Source organism: Gadus macrocephalus, chromosome 16 (genome assembly GCF_031168955.1).
Source record: "Gadus macrocephalus chromosome 16, ASM3116895v1".
Taxonomy (NCBI): domain Eukaryota; kingdom Metazoa; phylum Chordata; class Actinopteri; order Gadiformes; family Gadidae; genus Gadus; species Gadus macrocephalus.
This window is the reverse complement of record NC_082397.1, coordinates 28,072,237-28,093,930: the sequence shown is the minus strand read 5'-3', so window position 1 is coordinate 28,093,930 and position 21,694 is coordinate 28,072,237. Positions and strand designations below refer to the sequence as shown.

At 41.4% G+C, this 21,694-nt stretch overlaps 1 protein-coding gene and 1 long non-coding RNA gene across 5 annotated transcripts in view; one reads left to right on the top strand and one right to left on the bottom strand.

Annotated features, from left to right (window-relative positions):
* The first annotated feature begins 6,023 nt into the window (after window positions 1–6,023).
* Window positions 6,024–7,196, top strand: LOC132474174 (uncharacterized). Its single transcript, XR_009529611.1, has 2 exons — window positions 6,024–6,291; window positions 6,570–7,196. It is a non-coding gene; the product is annotated as an uncharacterized LOC132474174 (long non-coding RNA).
* lmln (leishmanolysin-like (metallopeptidase M8 family)) overlaps window positions 6,577–21,694 on the bottom strand; it is a 30,267-nt gene continuing 15,149 nt past the window's right edge. For 2 of the 4 annotated variants that reach the window (XM_060074677.1, XM_060074678.1), the window contains exons 12-17: window positions 21,151–21,283; window positions 20,909–21,068; window positions 9,927–10,057; window positions 7,833–8,037; window positions 7,489–7,610; window positions 6,577–7,250 (exon numbers count right to left, since the gene is read on the bottom strand). In XM_060074677.1, coding sequence (XP_059930660.1) covers window positions 7,528–7,610; window positions 7,833–8,037; window positions 9,927–10,057; window positions 20,909–21,068; window positions 21,151–21,283 — 712 coding nt within the window. In that variant the 3' untranslated portion in view covers window positions 6,577–7,250; window positions 7,489–7,527. Of the gene's footprint in view, window positions 7,251–7,488; window positions 7,611–7,832; window positions 8,038–9,926; window positions 10,058–20,908; window positions 21,080–21,150; window positions 21,284–21,694 lie in introns of those variants that run through there. The other 2 variants (XM_060074679.1, XM_060074680.1) reach the window with 2 other exon arrangements.

Here is a 21,694-nt window from a genome sequence, read left to right as displayed (position 1 = left end):
TCTCTCTCTTAATCCCATGACAGATGGTGTCTGATATGTTTTAAGTGACGGATTAAGGCCTGGCCTGGTGACCTCCAAACTCCTCCTCCTCCCCCACCTCCTCTTTTCTAGCCATTACGGCACTGGTTTATCAGCCCAGGATTCTGGGAGACAATTTGCAGGCGTTGCAACTCTGCTCATCAAATCCTTGCATTCCGATAAGCATTTTGACGCGAGTTATTGAGATACAATAACAAACAGGGAAGAGGTGAGAACTGTCAGAAATACTGAAATATATTTGACATTGAGTGCTGTAAACAGTAAAGACAGCAAAAAATGGGCTCTTACATGTTCATTCCTCACACGGGCCGCTCTAAAGCAGTAGGTGTTGTATGTACTGAGACCGTTGCGATGGTGATTGTGGACCATGGTCTGCTCCACATACAGCTGGGAGGCAGAGTTCTCCACCATGAACTACTAGTAGTGTTGCAGACTCACCATGAGGCCCTACGCGCCCCTACACACCCTTCCCGGTGTGAGTACCAGATGTGTTCGGCTGCCAGATCGGCTCGGGGTCCTGCGCTTACAGATGACGTATCGACACAAGCCAACGGACAAACCCGGAAGGGTTGTCTATAAATGGTGCTCAATCAGTTTTGGTTTTGATTTCATTGAACGGAGCCCGTTTTCTCACAAAGCCATTGGAAACATGTCTAAAAGCACTGATGAATGCATATTTTTATTTTCACATATGTTAAAGTAAGGATTGGTATTGTTAAAGTTAGATATTAAGACAGTATTTTCTAGTTTCTATTAACTGAAAATGAAGAACTTGGACAGTCATATGATTGATGAGATTTTATTTGCGCATACAAAACCGAATAAATAAGACAATACATTGATACAACTGAGGAACAGCTCAATGTAAATCCATAAAAAACGGCATGTTTAGATCCCATGGTGAATTGAGGATGAATTCATGAATGTGTTCATATTAGATATTCATCCTATTCCTTGAAAATAGATTTTTTTTTTTTATGATTTTCCAGATGTTCAATGAATTGTAACCTTGCCTATACAACTAATAACAATTTTCCACTAGGGTTATCTTTGCTCTATAATTTAACAAACATCTGTAAAATAATAAAAATTTCAAGGTAGGCCTATAAGAATGTATATAATGTGTTAACACATTCATGAATATATCCTCAATTGGCCGCGGGATCAAAACATGATGTTTTCATGGATTTACATTGAGCTATGTGTGTATGTGAATTGCAGTGTATGTGTTTGGATACACACACGAGCACACACACTGACATATGTATATTATTACTTTTTTTCTTTTCATGATGCCTGCAGTGGCGATATCACACAGGTGTATTCCCACAGGCTCTGAAAACAACAGTCATCAAGCCATATCTAACTTACCATTTTTTAGCAAAATCATTGAAAAAGCTGTTTATCAACAGCTAAATAACTACTTCAATCACTGGATGTGCCAAAATTGTCTTCAATTGAACAATGAAAAAACTGAAGTAATGGTCTTTGGTGCAAGGGATGAACAATTAAAAGTCAGTGCACAGTTGTATGTTAGAAAGCACACACCAAGACAGAAATCTTGGTGTAGTCATGGACTCAGACTTGAATTTCTAAAACCACATTAAATGCCATACTGAACTAACTGACTAAGGTGTACATTTGAGATGCATTTTTGACTGATAGATGCTTCTGCTTAAATTATTTCGGGATTTATAAATAACATGAGAAAAAAATGTCTGACAAAATCCCAATCCCAATGTATTGGCATTTATAAAACTTTTGAAGGACTAACTAAATACATTTTAATACCAATACCATTTAAGGTATTAATTTGAGCATTTGTATGACTTGGATTTATTTTATACAGCAATTAAATGACTTACTTGTAGATGTATGAAATCAATGCTTGTTTAAAAACAGTCATCAACAGTCATCAATTCACTTCTAAGAAAAGAACAATATAGATACATCACTCATGAACAATTATAGGCCCATATCTAACTTACCATTTTTTAAGCAAAATCATTGAAAAAGCTGTTTATCAACAGCTAAATAACTACTTACTTCTTAGCAATGAATACATTTACATATCGCTGACACACCGGCTACTGAGTGACGCGCGCATGCGCATTTAATGACATCGTTTACAGGAAGTGCGTCATTATTGCGCATCTAGGACTCGATCTGGCAGCCGAACACATCTGGTACTCACACCGGAACAGATTCAAGATCCTGGCAGGAAAATCTAGAGCACACTCCTGTCACAGTACAGGAGGATGCGGGCGGTGGGATATGAGAGGGAATAAAAGAGATGGGAGGCATCAAAGATGTTCAATTGTTACAATGTTTTTAGTCGTTGATACAATTTCTTGAGACCAGTAAGCTGTTGACTGCATGCAGTCATTGAAACAACTATTAGGCTAATTCAATTTATACAACGGGGGCCTGAATCCAGCGATATGATTGGTTCCTAAGTAACTGTTGTATAATGAGCGTATACATAACTGCTATGACGCCCAATCATTTTGTGAAAGTATCACTCCGCGCCTTGAAGTGGAAAGTGTCAAAGAATACAACCGTGTTTTTACTAGTGTGTGTGTGTGGAGTAATTTTGCCATAATTTTAACAGTTGTATAAAAGCAATAGCACAGTTCACTGAAGCCTAAAATCGGCGAGTGAACTGCTCCATAGGATAAATTGCCGGCGAACCGCTCTATCGGAGCCTTCTCTCGGAGGGACGCTAAAGTGTGTTGCATAGCGACCGTCGATGCATAGCGGCAGCCAGGAGGGACTACTTTTTGGTAGTCGGCTACTTTGGCTACTTTGACTTTCTTGGTTTCTTTTTAAATGTAGTGTGTCTATGACTTTCGTTTCGCCATAACAGTAACCGTTGTATAAAAGCAATAGATCACTTCAGTCAGTGCTGGCATGTGCTCATTATACCACTGTGAAGGGGGTCGCCGGCCCTCCGCTGCGCGTCGGGGCCGGACAACGCCCCACTGTACGTCCACACCAGGAGCGACCAAAGCGTCGAAGACGCTTTGCAGCGAATTTTCGCTGCAAATTCGCAGCGAATTTTCGCTGCAAATTTTTCTGTTCGCTTTGGTCGCTCAAGTCGCTCATGACCTACAATTCAATTATGCAGACGCATTTAAAGGAGCCGTATGCGTTTAGTAGGCCCTACAGACAGCCATATCAAATATTGAACTCTCCCATACACCTTGGCCATATTGCCGAGACGGTTTTGCTTGTTCGATAAAGTGCTTCGACAACAAGTAGGACAGTGATTCCCCCCAATATAAAAAAAATCCTAAAATGTAGGCTAATTACAACCGAGAACAAAAAACCCTGCGTGCTGTAGTAGTTGAAATATGTTTCACTGATCTGGATCTGCAAATCATGATCTGCACTCATTCGTCGCATTCAAAACAAATAGACGTTGGCGCACATGGCTAATTTGCATACGTGCACAGGACTGGTTGGCTCCGCAAGGCAAATAATGGAACATATCTATCTATCTAGGCCTTTCTGTCTATCTATCTATCAACGCGTGTCTAGTTTTAATGTGATGTATTGTGTGTATGTCCAGTCAGACTTGTTCTGTGTGGTCTTGTAGGCTACTGTCCTGTGTGGGACGAACCACCTAAATGGATTCCCGACGATTTGTGTCGTTTGGTATTAATAAAGACTTGACTATCTATCTATCTAGACTATTTAATTAAAAATTATTCACCTCAGGCTCCGTGAATAGTGGGGAATAGAGGGATAAAAGACAAGAGATATATCCCTTGTCATTTATCCCTCGTCTTGTCGATTAGTTTGTTTATGTGACGGTTTTGTTTAAAGCATGCTACACGCGATTGGTTGGTTAGATTGGTGGCATGTAGAGCAAATTATAATGATTCCCGCTTAAATACGAACGTTCTAGATGTAGCCTATAAATACTCCCGCTTATCATCACTTGATATCCAAACCACTATGGCGTTTCGATCTCTGAACTGAAAAAGGGTGGGTTCGTACAACACCGGGTGCCCAGTTACAGCCGCGATTAATACTTCAGCCGACATTTTGTTCAGTGAGTGAATAAAGGTAGGTAGGAACCAAAGTCCCTGCCGATGTTCCCTGGGATCCACGCAAGCGAAGAGCGTCTACATTCCGATTGGCTGTCAGTGTTTGGTCGCTGAAGCGAATAATAGTAATTTGCATAAAGTTAAAAAGTTTTCAACTTCTTTTTGACGCTCTGGTCGCTCAACTTTGGCCGCTGGTAGCGTTGGTCGCTTTGGTCGCTCTTGCCCATAGAAAGTGAATGACTTCCGGCGATTTGGTCGCTCAATTCGCTTCTGGTGTGGACGGACAGTGGTATAATGAGCACATACCACAGCCTGGCGTGATCTATTGCTTAAATATACCGCCGAGTTCACCTGGACTCTGCATAGCCTCCTCCCTTACCCCCAAACGACCCTCCTCCTCCCTTACTCCCCTAAAACCATCCCCTCTTACAGACTTATTATATGTTGTACGTCCTGGCACTTAAAAATGGTACTTATCTACTATCTTACCCTAGCTACCTTTGTTGTATACGTGCAATGCGTTAACCTGGTGATTGTTAGTGCTTAGCACTTGGTTCTATGAACATCCTTACTGTACCTACAGTGATATCTTGTTGTTTCTCTTTCTTCTGACAAATGGACTTACCTACGGTAAGTCACTTAGTCATAAATTACCCCTAATGGCCATTCAGTCCAACCGACTAGAATCTTTAGAGTAGAGAAAATATGTTGGTCCCTCCCTACACTAAGGCCTTGTTAGTGGTTATATAGGGCTGAGGGACTGACCCATACAAATAGGCTTGGGTAGTTGTAATATAGGGCTAAGGGGCAGACCCATACACTAAGGCTTAGTGGTTACATAGGGCTAAGGAGTAGACCCATACACTAAGGCTTAGTGTTAAATAGGGCTAAGGGACAGACCCATACACTAAGGCCTGGGTAGTGGTTATATAGGGCTAAGGGACAGACCCTTAAACTAAGGCTAGTGGTTACATAGGGCTAAGGAGTAGACCCATACACTAAGGCTTAGTGTTAAATAGGGCTAAGGGACAGACCCATACACTAAGGCCTGGGTAGTGGTTATATAGGGCTAAGGGACAGACCCTTAAACTAAGGCTAGTGGTTACATAGGGCTAGGGGGCAGACCCATACACTAAGGCCTGGGCAGTGGTTGTATAGGGCTAAGGGGCAGAAACTTATTTTACTTCAGGGAAAGTTAGATTTACTTGCGGTAGATTTAAATTATTTATTTGGTTGTTTAACATGTTAAAAAGTCAAGGTTAAAACAAGTAATCAACATGAATGTTAAGAGACAGCATTCTTTTATTTAAAAAAAAAAGGTTTCTGAAATAAAACAATTTCATAAGGACATACATAACAGACATTTCAATAAATTAAACAGGGGCACTGGCAGTGTGCGAATACGGGGGGCGAGCCCCAAATTGAAGACCCCCTGATTGAAACTTGAGACCCCCCGATTGAAACTTGAGAACCCCTGAAAGCCTAAACTACCTAATCGATAAAGACGGCAGTAGAAGAATAAATAATAATAAATGTCATAAATTGGCTAACAAGGTTTGTAGTGTCATAAGTGTCATCAAATAAAAACAGCAAGAAGAGTCAAGAAAAAATACATCGTAGAAACAACACCTTGATGTGTAAATCTTATGCGCATGGTTTTGTAAATCAATTCCCTCGGGTCTCAATCCGGCCGCACGGAATAGGTTTGTTCTACACCGCAGGGAATTCCCCATTAAGCATTGTGACCGGTTGCCATGGTTATCTCCGTGCGGTTAATTTGCAGTTGCGGTGTCAATTAGGATGTTGTCAGCTTACTGTTACATTAAACTGTAATCAGAAAAAGCGGTTATATGCTATAGACCCTAGAGTATCCGTGGTATAAAGGCTGGGACGAATTTCGAATTATAAATATGTTGAAAGTATGAAAGTGCACACCCCCACCAGCAATTATACAGTAGGAATGGCTGAAGTTAGGGTTTATCTTTTCACATTTTACTGTACAGTTACGTTGGTTTTACCATCCTGTTAAAGCTTCTCGTGTGCTTTAGTCTGATAGAGGTGCATCATGACATAAAGCAACTTCAACAGCTGATTTACAATCGTGTCCATAAACTCAACTCAGACTATATCGCTGTGGTTTTCATGAATATGTTGTAAAATTAAGATATTTCTGTTAATCAAAACCAAATATTGTTATTTTGTAACATTGTTGGATTGCCTCATCTTGACTATATCTTCTCCTCATGCTTGAGGCCTCTGTAGGGCCAGTAAGCCATCAGAATGCTTCATGGGGAACCCCTGCCGTGCGGAACAGATCAAATCCATGGGCACAGACGGGGAACCCGAGGGAACGCTTTACTAATCTGTTTGCACCAAAGTATTTTTTTCTACCATGTGACAGATAAGCCAACGTCTCAGACTCTACGTTGGTAGAACCTGCACTCCAGACTGTGGCTCTGGAGCTTTTCCAGTTTGGAGATAATTGCTTATATGGAAACATGTAAAAAAACAAAACTAAGTTCATTATTCAGTTTGTATTCTAAAAAGCTATTAGGGCCATGCCCATAGCCAGCAGTGAGATCACAAAATGTTAGAGCTAAAAAGGATTTGGAAACTAAATACACCCACCCCCCCCCCCCCCCCCGCCTGATACACACTGGGTATTTCGCACACTGGACACTGGCCCACCAGTCCCACATCACATTCACACCCTTTCATATGTACAAAAAACGATTCAGAAAACAGTGCTTAAAATGTTGATAAACCGCAGCTAAACTATTGAATAAACTTTAAAGTTAAAAGCACCATAGGAGTCAGCTTAGTTAGCATTAGCATGGCTAGCGGTAGTCACTAAGAATCAGGATGGAGTTGCCTTCTCACTTTATGACACAGTGAGTCAGCATCGCCATCATCAGCCTACTGTTTCATGTCCTGGGATTGGCACCTAGCGTTAGCATTGTCCCAAAGGCTAAGACAGCTTCGGCTGGTCACTGGTCGCTGCATCTGTGTGTGTTCCAACATTTACTGTCCGTTTTGGAACAGTGCCTTTATCTGTTGAGATCTGAGCAGAAAAGGATTGTGGGGATTTTCCCTGAGGATTCGTGATGGAGGGATGAAAAACCCTGCCTGGGGACCATCACAACCTGGTACTATGGTCAGCTGAGAAGGAAAGAGAGAGAGAGAGGTGAGTTTCTATCAAAAGTTCTCGCATATTGAACCACATTATAAAAAAATAAAATTGCTAATGTAGGTGCCTTTTATCCAGTGTAAAAAATCCTTACTTCATTATTTTGGGATCTTTTCGAGATCTGGCTTTTCCACTTTAAAATGTACAACTTTAAATTGTGCATAAAAAGAGAGAGCAGGGAGCACAGAGATAGAGAGAGACAGACGGTACCCTAGAGGAGGCGCTCTCCATCAGCTGTGTTGCAGAGCGTCACGGGGAAATCCGACTGCCAAGCAGGCTGACCAGCAGCAGCCGGACAGTGAGAGCCAGACCAGGACTTGCGGAGCACGGGTCTGGAACACAGCAGGTTTTCACTCTGAAAACATCTCTCTACATACACTATTTTGTAGTTGCAGAAAATAATACTTTTTGATGACATATTTAAAGGTGTTTTTGAGTGAAGTTAGCTAGAAATGCCATAGCCATCCGCCAGCATTAAGGGAGTGGAATGCTCTGAGAATGTCTGTTCCTGGTTGACTGAAATGTGATTGACGGCGTGGGGAGGACAGACTGACCTATAGCAGTGCTTCGGGTTGCGTTGAAGGGCACCGCCTGCTCAGGGCAGAGGTCACAGTGGTCGGCGCAGGAGGGACAGACCAGCATGCCGTTATAGACCCAGCCGCTCAGACGCACACTCACACTGATCAGCTGACCAGGACGCACGCACGGGAACGAGCGCTCCTCCACGTACACAGCCAGACCCTGGTGCGAACACACCACCTACACACACACACACCCACACCCACACACCCACACACACACACACAATTTGTTGAGATAAACAACCGCTTTTCAGCAGCGCACCTGAAGGATTTCCGCACATGGATGTGTTCCTTTCAAATAGTGCTGTAGTCAACCTAAAAAAAACCTCAATATATTTTCAAATCTGCACGTTCTATCTAGGTAAACTAGATGAACTCTAGAGTGCAATCTACTCTTAATTTTATCCTTAGTTGGAGAAATGTACAATATTTTTGTTCTATGTTGCGTGATTTATCTTGCATGGAATGATTATGTTGGGGCCTGATTCTGTCTGTGTCACGGCCGGGCACAGATTGGGTCTGCCCACACTTCCTACCTACCTACCTACACAGGTAATCAGGATAGGGTTTCTTTGGGAAAGAGCTGGCGGAAGCAGGAGGGATACTTTTTATTTGACCATGATTCATGAATCATGAATAGTAAAACGTGAACGTTACCGTGGGCATCAGGGATAATGTACAAGTTGTTTTCCCTAAGTTTATAAACGTTATTTAAAAATAATCTGCGCCTCTCCTGCACCAGTCTTAGCGACTCCACGCCAATTGAAATGCTACGGAAGCCGCAACATTCTTAAAGGACAATTTCACCGGCCAATATAATAGCCAATCAGCGTTCACTCCCTGCAGTCCAGAGGGAACTGCATGGAGAAGTGATTGTTGCCATTTGCGGACTCCCGGAGCGCTATATCTAAATAATATAATATTTATATAGGTATCTATAGTATATAATATAATATTGTATTATATTATTATTATATATCCTTTTTTCTTTATATTATAACATTTAGATATAGAGCTCCAGGTCTCCCGCCGGAGCTCCGGGAGTGTTCTAGAGTATCGTATAGAACACGGCCAAAAGCTGTGTGCACCGGATGATATTATGAATAAACGACTGCTTCTCTGGTACTACATCATTGCTTCTTTAGCGTTCGTGTGATCTACAGGTCACACGGTCACGTCAGAATCCATACCGTAGTGCAAATTCACACCGGTGTACTCTCTACCGTTTATACCATACACCCCTAAGTCCCACCCACTAGCACTGATCTGTTATGTGCTTGTAGTTTTTTAGAGCCCCCTCCCCCTTCACTTCCTGCTACAAATGACGCAAAAATCTTAATTTTACATCATTTAAAGCAGAAAGTGTTAGAGGTAGATACGGATCTCTCCCGTCTCAGGGGGAAATGATGGAATGATGCAAGACCATTAAAAAATACAACCCTTTAATATCAGTGTCCCTTTAATATCACGCAAGTGCTGTTTGGAAGAAGTCCGGAGTTCAGATCCGCACGGTCTGAGTCGAGCTCGGTTACAGCTTCAATGTAAAGCAGGTCTCACCAGACCAGACGGTCAGCGCAGTACAAAGACAGCACGTCGGGAGATTCACTTCTTGTCTTTGTTGTATTTAATAAAACGGGTCCCAGTGTAGGACGCTGCGATGCAGGCCGAGGTGGCGAGTCAGATCCATCCTCCGCTCCCACGGGCCCTTCGACTCCCAGGCAGACGGCGCAGCCAACAGGAAGAATAACGTAGGCCTTTCATTCTAACAAAGCCAAAACACTTTTTAACCAAATGCTGCCACACCAACGACTTAACGACCTGGTGTCAATGACTGTAGCCGAGTGAATGTTCAGCATAAAGACAAGTTATCATCCTTAAGTTGGGCGGGTTCAAAGTTGTGGAATCTGGTGTTTTGACCTCCTGGCTTATACGTCTTTTAGTCCAATCAACCATACGATTATTAAAACAGAAACGACAGAGCCTTCAATCTTTTTTCTTTATTCATAATTAATATGTGTGTTAAGTAGTTGAGTTTAATAGTGTGCTCGCGTGCGGGTTTGCATGTACCTTGTAGCAGCCTGACCCCCAGTCAGGGTAGGTCATCTTCTTGTCACACTGCTCCATGCTGAAGGCGGACCGCTGGTACACACACACCGAGTCTGGACCGTAGTGCTCAACTGCATAGTTCCTCCACCACTCTGCAGACACCATCACACTGATCAACAGCCCTTACACAACTGGGCACTTTCAACAGCAATTCAAATCAAGGGATCAATCAAGGAATAAAGGAAGGCCTCTGGACTTCCAAACTAAACCCTATTTTCCCATCATTCATTGGGGTCAACCATTTTTTTTTATATGGACAGCATTGATCCAGTGTAATCCTTATAAGGAGTAACACTTCTTCAATGTATGTTCTCTAGCAGTGCTTGTTTTTGCCACTTAAAGACTCAAATAATATTCCAACATTATGGAAAGGATCCCTACAGAGAAATAAAACCTTGTTTATTTACCTTTTGCTTGATCCTAGTCTGTTATTGTGTCGAATCAAGGGTGACGCTCCTTCACCCAAATCTCTTTGGGTGAAGGATAACACAAAGTAATGCTTGATTTTGAGAAAAACAATCAAGTCTCCTATCTCCAGCTGTCACTCTTGGTTGGACACAATAACAACCAGATCGTGTGAACAGTTTTTTTTTAATAATTATTGTATAACTCTAAAGGCAACCACACACCGGACCAACTGCCCGATTTGCGTCGGTAAATGAAGTCGGGCTATTTAATCTGGCCGACTCGAACACCGACATGGGCGGTACACACCTACGGGATTACAGCCGACGCCGCACGTTCCGCAATTGTGCGAGATGTAATGTCTCCAAAACAACAGGCGGCGCTAATCTGTATTGTGAGCCAAATAACACGAAAACCGGAAGTAGCAGGTCCTCTCTAGACCAAAACATTTGCTCTAGCTCTTTGATCCATTTTATTCAATCCAAGGTCAATCATCAAAACTATGCCAAACAATGCGTTGAGAGAGTGTGTCGACATCTTCTTCGATTACACTGTTTATCTGGTATGTTTACCATCCTCACTTCCGGGCTTCACTGATTCGCTAGTCAAGCTGCTAGCCCTCCACCAATCAGAATGGTAAAAGAATGACCGACTCGAATGGCCGATTACACATGTTTTTTTTTTTGTTTGTTTTTATTGAACATTTAAGACAAAACAGTAATTAAACAATACAACTTCTCGTAAGGGGACAAACAACCCGATACAATACAAAAGAAAAACTAAATTATGAAGGCCTAGGGGGATCCATAGCAAGACAGATTTACAATTACAAGACAATCAAATTATAACACATGGAACAGGGACGTCAAGGTCCCAAAAGGACTAATCTTCAAAATAACAAAAACTTTGAAAAATCTACACTTATCTTCCTTGCAATCCTGCTAGAGTGTATTGTTTTTAAGGACAAGAAAAACAGCTTATATCATTTAGAAACCAGTTAAAGGAGGGTTTGCTTTTTCTCCACTTGAAGATGATATTTACTCAACAGTAAAATAATATTAATCATGTCAGACACAGATGCATTCAAATTATCCATAAAAAAGAAAATGTGAGAGATATCAAATGTTGGAATGTCATGTACTTTTAGTGATAGCCAATTTCTTATATCAGACCAAAAAGCTTGGGACAAGGGGTATAAAAAAAAAACATGTTCTAAGGTTTTTTCACACACCACAAAAATGACACGGGTCAATTTCAAAACTAAACCTTTTATGAAGAAATGCGGCTGTTGGGTAAAAATTATTAATAATCTTAAAATGAGTTTCTTTAACTTTAGGCAGGGCTCCAGAGTGCGCCTAATTTGGGCGCACATGCACCTAGAATTCGGGGTAGTGCGACCAAATATTTTATTTGGGCGCACCGGTGCGACTGAAAATGTATCTGGTATGATTATTATTATTTATCTTTTTACAGAGCAGTCTATTGATAATATTGTAATAACCACGGAAGAGGCAGTGAATGAAGTATTGATTAGACAGCGATTTATTAGACACCTAATAAACCGTTGGAACACGCAAGACCGGTAACAATAGCAACGCCGGTGAACAAACCCGCGAAGCCCAATCCAGGGGCCTGTACTACGAAGCTCGATTAGAGGGTTAGCGAGGTATGTTGAGCTGAAAGCCTGGGTTAGCTGTACCATGAAAGTCGATCTCTTTAAGCGTCGCTGTATCACCATGGTGACTTACGCTCGCAACCAAACCTGGTCGGGAGCAGCTTTTCAGCGAGTCTACCTGGAGATCGGCTGCTTATATCGGCGTGCGCAGCTTCCTAGCCCCTCCTCCGATAATGGGTCACCATTTGTGGGTGTTCCCATGGACCTCGGTGCACTTATCGTACAGGCGTCTCTCCGGAGACAGAGGGTTTTTCGGGACAGAACCGATCCCTTAGCATTGTCTGACGATATTCTTTATGAGAGATACAGATTCTGCATTTATTTAAGGCATTTATTTAATGGTCAAGATATTGGCGTAAATATAGGCGTAAATATAGACGGTGCAACCGGTGCAGCTGCCCGGATTGCCCCCCCCCCCCCCCCCCCCCCCCCGTCAACAACTCAGCGCAAGGCAGGCACGGTCCAACCAGGGGCGTTTCTAGGTTTCGGAAACATCCGGGGCTTAGCCCAAGAGGGAATAGGACAGGCAAATTGTGTTGTATACTTTATTGCGAATGCAAATTTTTTTTCAGAATTCTTTACCTAAATAAACAAAATAGGCAGGTAATTATAGCTTTGAATAGCTACCTGACTGCTGCTTATCCCCAGACATCTAAAGTTCCATTCAAGTTATTTCAGAGTAAAATTAATACAAGTGAGACAGACGTTATATTATATCAGGGGTGTCAAACTCATTTTCACAAAGGGCCACTCTATGAGGAAATGATAATCACACTAAGGGCCGACATGCAGTTTGCTGACATGCCTTCTTTTTAATCCAAAAAGTAAAAACAACATATCTATGAATATATTGTATACAACCTGCGTACAGGGTCATATAGGCTAGGTTTCATTTCAACATTTTGGGGGACAAATTATAGGTGGGGGGTATGGGGGTGCTCCCCCAGACATTTTTGAGCGACAAACACTTAATTTCCTGCATTCTGGTGGATTTTTATTAATCTATCTGTGCCTTTTCTGCATCATTTTATAGTGGAAATATTTTTTTTCTTTCTGTGCAGGAAAAGACAACATTCAGGTTCCTAAAGAAAAACTATTATGGAATATAATGCAGTAAGGCTCTCAGGAATCCTGGATTTTTCAAAACTTTCTGCAAATTGAAAACATATCACATGTTTTGGGTATTTCTTTTTTAGGAATCATGATTCAGCACCAGTGTTAACTATTTATGACACTTAACATTGGTAATGAAATGACATCGAGCATTGGAATTGAAAAGGGTGGGCAGCTAGCTAGTTAGCTAAATTGTAACTTAAGGCAAAAGTTGGAAACAAATCATGTTAGCGTTCATCCTTAGACACTTGACACAATCAGTCATCAATATTGGCATGCTATTTAGCCTCATTGGCCTATTTTGACATATTTTCTTCAATGGAAGTTCATCAATTCATGGCTTAAAATCTTGAGCAGTAGAACAGAAATTCCTAGCAGTAAGCTACGGAAGTCCTAACAAATGGGAGCATGTGCGACGTGCGGATATGGCACAGGCTCTGCATGCAGCAAAATAAAATTATTAAAAAATATATATAATATTTTTTTCTTTTCTTTTTTTAAGAAAAAAGAATCGGGGCTAATCAAATTAGATCCGGGGCTTTAGCCCCGAATAAAACAGCCTAGTGACGCCACTGGGTCCAACCCTCCCACCCCCCCCCCCCCCCCTCTACAACTCAAAACTTGGGTGCACCATAAATATGTGCTGGTGCACCCAAATTAAAAATGTAGGCGCACCAGTGCACCCAAGGAAAAAGTTAGTCTGGAGCCCTGACTTTAGGGGAGACGGGCCATTTAATACATTTCTGAAATGCTTTATGTGTAATAGATAAGACTGCTGAATCTGGGACCTCAATAAGTGCCTCTCTGTGATAATCATGATCTATCCTAGATTTTAAAACTATGCCAATTACCTTGTTGTTAAAATTCCTATCAGACAAATTAAATGTTCCGATAACTAAACTTGGTAATAACGCCTTAATATTTGAGTAAAATAAGACATTTTTAATCAAAACAATCAAAGATAATGGAATTGCTTTGCAAAACCTATTGAATTCTCGCTGACAACAAGGGAAGTTATATTTAAGTATAAAAGTATGATAATCCAGAATGTTACCATTACAATCCAATAAATCAGTTACAAACATAATGCCTCTCTCAAACCAATCATTTTTAAATATCGATTTCCTATTAATGAGAATGACTATTATTCCATAGAGTTGAACAATGGGGAGAAAAATTATGGGTAAACATCATCTTCCAGAATAAGAGAATTTGCCTGTGGAAATTAGAAAGCTTAATGGGAATTTTGCTGACCTCAAAATCGCATTTTAGAAGAAAGTCTAAATCCCCCAATTTGTTAAACAAAGATCCAGGAACATGAAACCACATTGAAGTAGCCTGAGACAAGTAAGATTTAATCCAATTTATCCTAAAGGTACCGACCAATGCTTCAAAGTAAAGAGCTTTAACACCACCCTTCTCATATTCTCTCACCAACAGATCTTTTAATATGAGTTTTGTTTCTCCATATGAACTGGAAAATAACTGAATTGGCTTTTCTAATATTGTTGTTAGAAACGAACAAGGAGTGACAAGGATAGATTAATTTAGATATACCTTCTGCTTTTGACAAAATTATCCTTCCAAAAATTGTAAGGTCTCTTGTCAGCCAGTGACTGAGGGATTTTTTCACATGTTTTGAAACATTAACGTCTTCTCTTCTAATAAGGTTTTTAGATAATGTTATTCCTAAGTATTTCACATCAGGTTCAACTCTAATTGAAGCAATGACTGAGTCGTCACTAGTATGAATGGGGAGAAGTTCACATTCAGGACTCAAGTGCGAGTCCTGAAGCTTTTGAAAAAAAAGAGATTGTATTTAGGGATTTATCTCCCATTGATTTATGTTTTTAAAATATGGATGTATCATCTGCAAATTGACTTATTTTAAATTCCTTATTGAAAAAAGGAATACCTTCTATTTCCGTGGTATGATTGAAAAGAACTGTTAGCAATTGGGTTGCCAATATAAAAAGCTTTGGGGAAATAGGGCATCCCTGTCGGATGCCTCGCAGTACTTCATACCTAGAGGTAAATCCAGGATTCAGGGAAACAGAACTGCTTATATCAGTATAAAACATCTTAATAACATTACGGAAATTTTCCCCGAAGCCCAAAAAATGTAATGCTTCCAACAAAAAAGGATGTTCAACACAATCAAAAGCCTTGTAAAAATCTAGAAATAGCACAAAGCCATCCGTATTAATGAAGTCATTATAATCTAACATATCAAGAATCCACCTAGTATGTTTATGGATACTTCTACCCTTCACAAAAGCTGATTGGCATTCATCAATTAATTTTGGCAGACTGTCATCCAATCGGTTTGAATACACGTGTGCCAACAATTTATAATCATTACATAATAAGGTTATTGGCCTCTGTTACGTAGGTGGGTTGGCTCATCATTGTTATCGTGTTCCGTTCAATGTAAACATCAGGTTGGTATAGGTAGTTATTTTGTATGAGGAATTTAATCCCTTTTCTTTTCCCCCCCCTCTGCTCAGGTACCCCCGCCCCTCCCTGTAGAGTATCCTGCAGGCCCAGTGGTGACAACAGCTGAGGGCAATTACAATCAAAAGGGGCGGGTGGATAAAGCCTGTGCTCTCCCACACCACTTGGCTCTAAGCCACGGTTGATACTGGTTGTATCGTGTTATGGCGCTACGCCATTGATGTGGACACTACCTGTCACATTTGTAGGCTTTCATGCCATTGTTGGTAGGCTCTTTAGCCTTCAATTATGTTGTCTTGCTGATCTTTCCCGGCAAGTTAGATTTCCCTGGCGATAGTCATTTGCTTGTGTGGTACTAGTTTGTATTATCAAGCTGAGTGGGTTATTGTTTAGTGCTTGTTTGTCTTACTGTTGTTCCTGTTTTGTTCTCCCTTTTCCCTTATCCCTTTCCAGTCAATAAATATTATTATTCACTTTAGAAAACGTGTTTGCTTTGGATCCTTTCTACTACCGGGACCTGTGCTTTGGCACCTGCTGTACGGGCTGAGGTCACGCCAGCCCTATTCAGTGTATGCTGTGTACATTTATAGTTTGGTTAAATACATTTGTATGTGACAGCCTCCAATTATCCAGTGAAAGTTCATCCTTGTTGGGCTTCGGAATTAGTGTAATAAGACCTTGTTTCATAGTAGGAGACAGGTGTCCTGTCGAAATACAATTTGTTAAGGCATTATACAGTAGTAATCTGATTTCTTTCCAGAAAATGTGTAAAACTCAAAAGGTTAATCCGTCCAATCCTGGTAGCTTCCCCTTAGACATCCGCATAATTGCACTATCCAATTCTTCAATTCTGAGAGTATCCTCCATCAACTGCTTGAAATCCTCATCCATCGTTATTACACATTCCTTAAGTTTCCCAAAAAAATGAAAGACAGTCATCCACTGAAAATTTTGTTGTGTATAAGTTGCTATAGAAAACTCGTATTTCCTCAATAATTTGATCTTGACCTCTATGTTAACACCATTCATATTTAAACTCTGAATTTTCTTTTTGGTTTGTCGTTGTTTCTCCAAATTAAAGAAATAGGAAGAATTTTTTTCGCTTTCTTATAACCAGCGAGCTCTTGAGCGTATATAAGCTCCTTTTGCTTTCTCCAAATATAAATTATCTAGTTCAGTTTGAAGGCTATTTAATTTGACATGTTCTGCTATAGATAAATCCACTATTTGGCAAAGTTTGTTTACTTCAGTAATAATTTCCTGTTTTTGTTTTGATTTTAGAAACAAGTTTACTCGTTTTAATGGCAGACTCTTTAGTTTTAAATTGAAACCACTCCCATTTGCTCAAAGGTGACAGTTCCAATTCAGAAATTTCTAAAACCAAATTTTAACCTCTTTGCAAAGTCAGTATTTTCCAGAAGACTATTATTAAACTTCCATATGGGAATAAGATTTCACTCACCATGATGAAACTGAAAAGACAGTGTTGCACAATGGTCAGTTAAAGGTGAAGGTACAATTTCACAATTAGAAACATCATTAATCAGGTTGTTTGAGATTAACCAGTAATCCAGCCTTGAGCATTGACCATTGTTAGATGCATTGAACCATGTACCGGTAAATTGTTTTCTAGTTGGGTTCTTCATTCTCCAGTAATCTAATAGATTGGCCTTTGTCATCAGTTCAAGTATTGTTTCATGTAATGCGTGGCACTGTCTCGTTGAAGGTAGGCGGTCTAACCAAAGATCAGGGACCAGGTTGAAATCCCCCCCAATTATTACTGTCTGTTGAGTAAAGCATTTTCCACTCCTCTATATACCTGTTTTAAGATGAGAATAGATTTGTGTTCCGTAATTTCCGGTTGTAACCATATACACATAATAAAATGTGGTTTATTCCATTAATTTCTGCTGAAACCATTAACCAATAACCATTAGGGTCACCTTTGTGGTCAATTATCCTCCCAGGGAATCTGTTTAGTAAAATCATAACTCAAGCTGAATGTGAGGTTCCATGACTGCAGTAAATAGAATCTCCCCATTGCAATTTCCAAAATGTTGTGTCAGTCTCGGCAGAATGGGTTTCTTGCAAAAACCACAACTAGCCCTTTGCTCCTTACAGAAAAGAAAAATAGCCTTACGTTTTACATTATTTTTTAACCCCCTAGCATTTAAAGAAATAAAGGACAACATTTAGGTAGCAGGCCTAAGTAAATAGCCTTAAAAGAATGTACCAAAAGAGTGTAGCGATGCGCAGGAATGAGTAACTTAGTCCTTAACCTTTATGTTTAGTGCAAAAAAACCTCCAATCATCAAGGGAAAGAAAAAGACCTTCATACAAACAGCTATTGTAGTAAGGTCTAATATGTGAATAACAATTACCTATTATTACTCATACTATCGTAGTTCTCCGATTTTAAACTTTTATAAACTTACTAATAGAAAACTTTCAAGTCAATAAGCAGAAAAAAGACCAGTTATAGAAACCAGTATAACATAAAGATATGACCCTTATTATGAACAAAAAGAAGCATTCTCAGCCAAACACTGGCATGCAAAAATAGGATATTGGCTGTAACAGCGTCACATTAACCATATGATCTAATCATAACATCGGTTTATTAGCCCTGTAATCTACAATATAGTCATTCACGAACAAAGGGCGGGTAGGTAATACCTACAAATCGGAACTGGAGCATAAATGCCAACCGAATGTTGGAGAAAAGAGCTTCAGTCAAGTGTCAACGTAAGTTAGAGTTCTGCCAGCCATTTATGATAGAAAAACTTGCGTTCACTCTTCGATTATCGATGAGCGCGTATCCTTCCTTCAAGAATGCTCTTTTACCTCTCTTCCTGGCTTCCTGAACCAACGGCCACAGCTTCGTACGAGCCTCCCGGTCTTCTTTTGAGAAGTCTTCTTTGAAGCGTATGTGCATGTCTTTGCACACTCTGGCATCCTTACACTTCTTCCCGACTTCATCCCGCACCACTCTCATTCCGAACTGGATGATGATCGCTCTCGGTGCGTTGTTGGAGGTAGCGGCGTCGCCTTTTCTTCCCAGCCGGTGAACGGCGTCTACGGTGTCTCGCAGCCGCTCCACGGACATAGGGACAACTCTCGTAAGTATGCCGAGAATGACTTCTCTGGTGTCCTCTCCATCCTTCTCTGTGAGACCAATCATCCGCAGGTTCCATCTTCGTTTGTAGCGGGTTTGCTCTGCATGAGCTTCTTTCAACAGATTATTTTCTCTGTGAAGGATGTCAAACTTTTTTTGTAGCACGCAGATTCCCTCTCTGTTTTCTTTGGCAGCCGTTGTATTAGCTTCGATACGTCTGTCGAAACTCTTCAAAAGTTCAGTCTGTTCATCCATTTTCCGGGGCCTGAATTGTTATTATTTTAAGTTGTGCCATCCATACAGAATAATAAAGAATAGCGGTTGTAGTCAATTCTGTGTAGGACATGGTCATTATTCAAAAACAACGTGTATCGCGATACGCATCGTATCGTGGCCTCTGTATCGTGATACGTATCGTATCGTGAGGTTGTAGGGAATACCCAGCCCTAGCTGGTACCCAGTGGTGTAGTGCAGGGTATACGCAGGTATACCTACTTATCTTTCAGTCGGCATAGCGAACAACCGCTTCCCTTAAATCTTCTCTGATGCGCATCATTCTCAATATATTATTGAAATAATGGAGTTATATCATAGACACATGATCCCTCATAGAGTTCAGCCTCCAAGATCATTCAATCCTTAAAGAGTTACATTGGTTGTCAGTGAATGAGAGGATTCTGTTGATCTAGTGCTGGAAGGTTGTTTCTTCGTCCTTAACTCATAGTGGCCACTCATATTGCCTTTTAACTACTGTCGAGGTCTCAGAAGTAATGAGAGTTACTGGTTTGGAATTGTCTGTGTACTAGAATGAACGTGTACAAGGCTATTAATTAACTGAATGGCTTGATTCACTCTGACCACTCTCTGGTCTGGTCTCCCAGTTGCTGCTCCGTTTGTGTGCATCTCTGACCAGTCAAGTCTCCCAGTTCCGGCTCTGTTCGTGTGTATCTATGACCACTCTAGTCACCCTGTTGCTGCTCCATTCGTGTGCATCTCTGATTGGGTGGGTAGTGGTACGAACAAATTTAGCAGGCTCCACTGAACCAGCACCATAAAGGCTAGATAATCTGCGGCAGTTCCAATAAAACCCTCCCTAAGCATGCCTTCCGCTGATGTCAGAATCGGGATGCAGAGTGCTCAGAGACGTAGACGTGGTGCAACTGAACTGCAGCTTAAAGGGACCAGGGGCCGGTTGCACCAACTGGGCGTAACTAAGCCTGGTCGTAACTGCTAAGTAGGTCTTAGTTAAGACCTGGCGTTAGAATGGAACTAATTCCGGTTGCACCAACGGGATTTACGCCTGGTCTTAACTACGCCCGGTCTTAGCCATGCGCGGCCATGTGAATGTTCCATGGAAGGCGCATATCACGCGTTGCTAGGATACCTCGTGACAACAGCTGTTTACTATTTTACTTGACATGCTGTTGGACACCGAAATAAATAATTCATTCGTTCATTCATTGTCATTCATCCATTGTGTTAATGCCTGTAAAAACAGTACAACACTGCAAACGAATATAATTAAAATATGTATTTGTAATGTCTGGTTCACAACGAGCAGGCATTTAGACGGGAATGGTTCTTTCGGACAGAAGCAATGCATTGAACATCATCAAATGACAAGGAGCTAAATTTAGTTGTTTTGAGACTGTAGGAGAGATTTGTTGAATGTGTCGGCCTATATAAAACATATAAACATAGTTAAAACAACATTCACAACTGATTATAAGTTGAGAACGGACTAATCGGCCAGCGATATCTTCCCGACAGGCGGTCGATCTGTGAACACTGATCATATCGCCGGCTGTGTTTTGAAATGCCCCGTTTAGCGAAGCGCAATGAGCAGATGGTGGTAGCGCTGCATTGGATTGGATGTAATTGCTATAGAAACAGCCTGGAATTTCAACTCTACGCCTGCCCCTGACCAGGCGTAGGATTTACGCCTGGTCTTAGTGAAAAGAACGCTAAGCCCAGTTGGTGCAACCGGCGTAACAGTTAGGTTGGACTTAGAACGCCAAGTTACGACCAGGCGTAGTTAAGACCAGGCTTACGCCCAGTTGGTGCAACCCACCCGTGGGTAGTAGCACTAGTAAATAGCGTCTATTCCCAGTAGTATGGAGCACTGGTAGTATGTAGTACTAGTAAGAAGTGTGTATTCCTGGTAGTATGTAGTACTAGTACCTGGCTGGTTCTCTGGTACCCTGCAGTAGGAGTTTCTCTGGTATTCTCCGCTGAGGTGCCAGCTGAACTCCTGGCTGAAGGGGCAGTAGTCAGCAATCTCCACAGCGCCCCCGTAATACGGGAGCTCCTCCGCAGCCACGCCCTCGATCTGATCAAAGTACTGACGCACACCTTGAGATGAGTAAGTATGTACCTGGTGCTCTTGGGATAGTGCGTGCGTGTGTGCGTGCGTGCGTGCGTACCTGATATTCGGAGGGCAGTGTGTGTGTGTGTGTCTGCAGGTTGCAGACCGCCACCGCCTGCTGGTCCTGTCTGCAGCTGAGCCGGAGGGGAGACGACCTCACCGTGTCACAGAATGGAGTCGCAGGAACCCGCCTGCACACACACACACTCTGTACTGTATCGTGTTTTGGAGTACTGTAGCGTGTTGTAGCGTACTGTAGAGTGTTAAAGGGGACTGTAGTGTGTTGTAGCATACTGCAGCATGTTGCAGAGTACAGTAGCTTGTTGTAGAGAACTGTAGAGTGTTGTAGAGTATTGTAGCATGTTGTAGCGTACTGTAGATTGTTAAAGAGTACTGTAGAGTGTTGTAGCGTGTTGTAGGGTACTGTAGCGTGTTGCAGAGTACTGTAGCGTACTGTAGAGTGTTGTACTGTAGCGTGTTGTAGAGTACTGTAGCAGAGTACTGTAGCATGTTGTAGAGTGCTGTAGCGTGTTGTAAAGTACTGTAGTGTACTGTAGCTTATTGTAGACTACGGGAGTTTTAAAGAGGACTGTAGCATACGG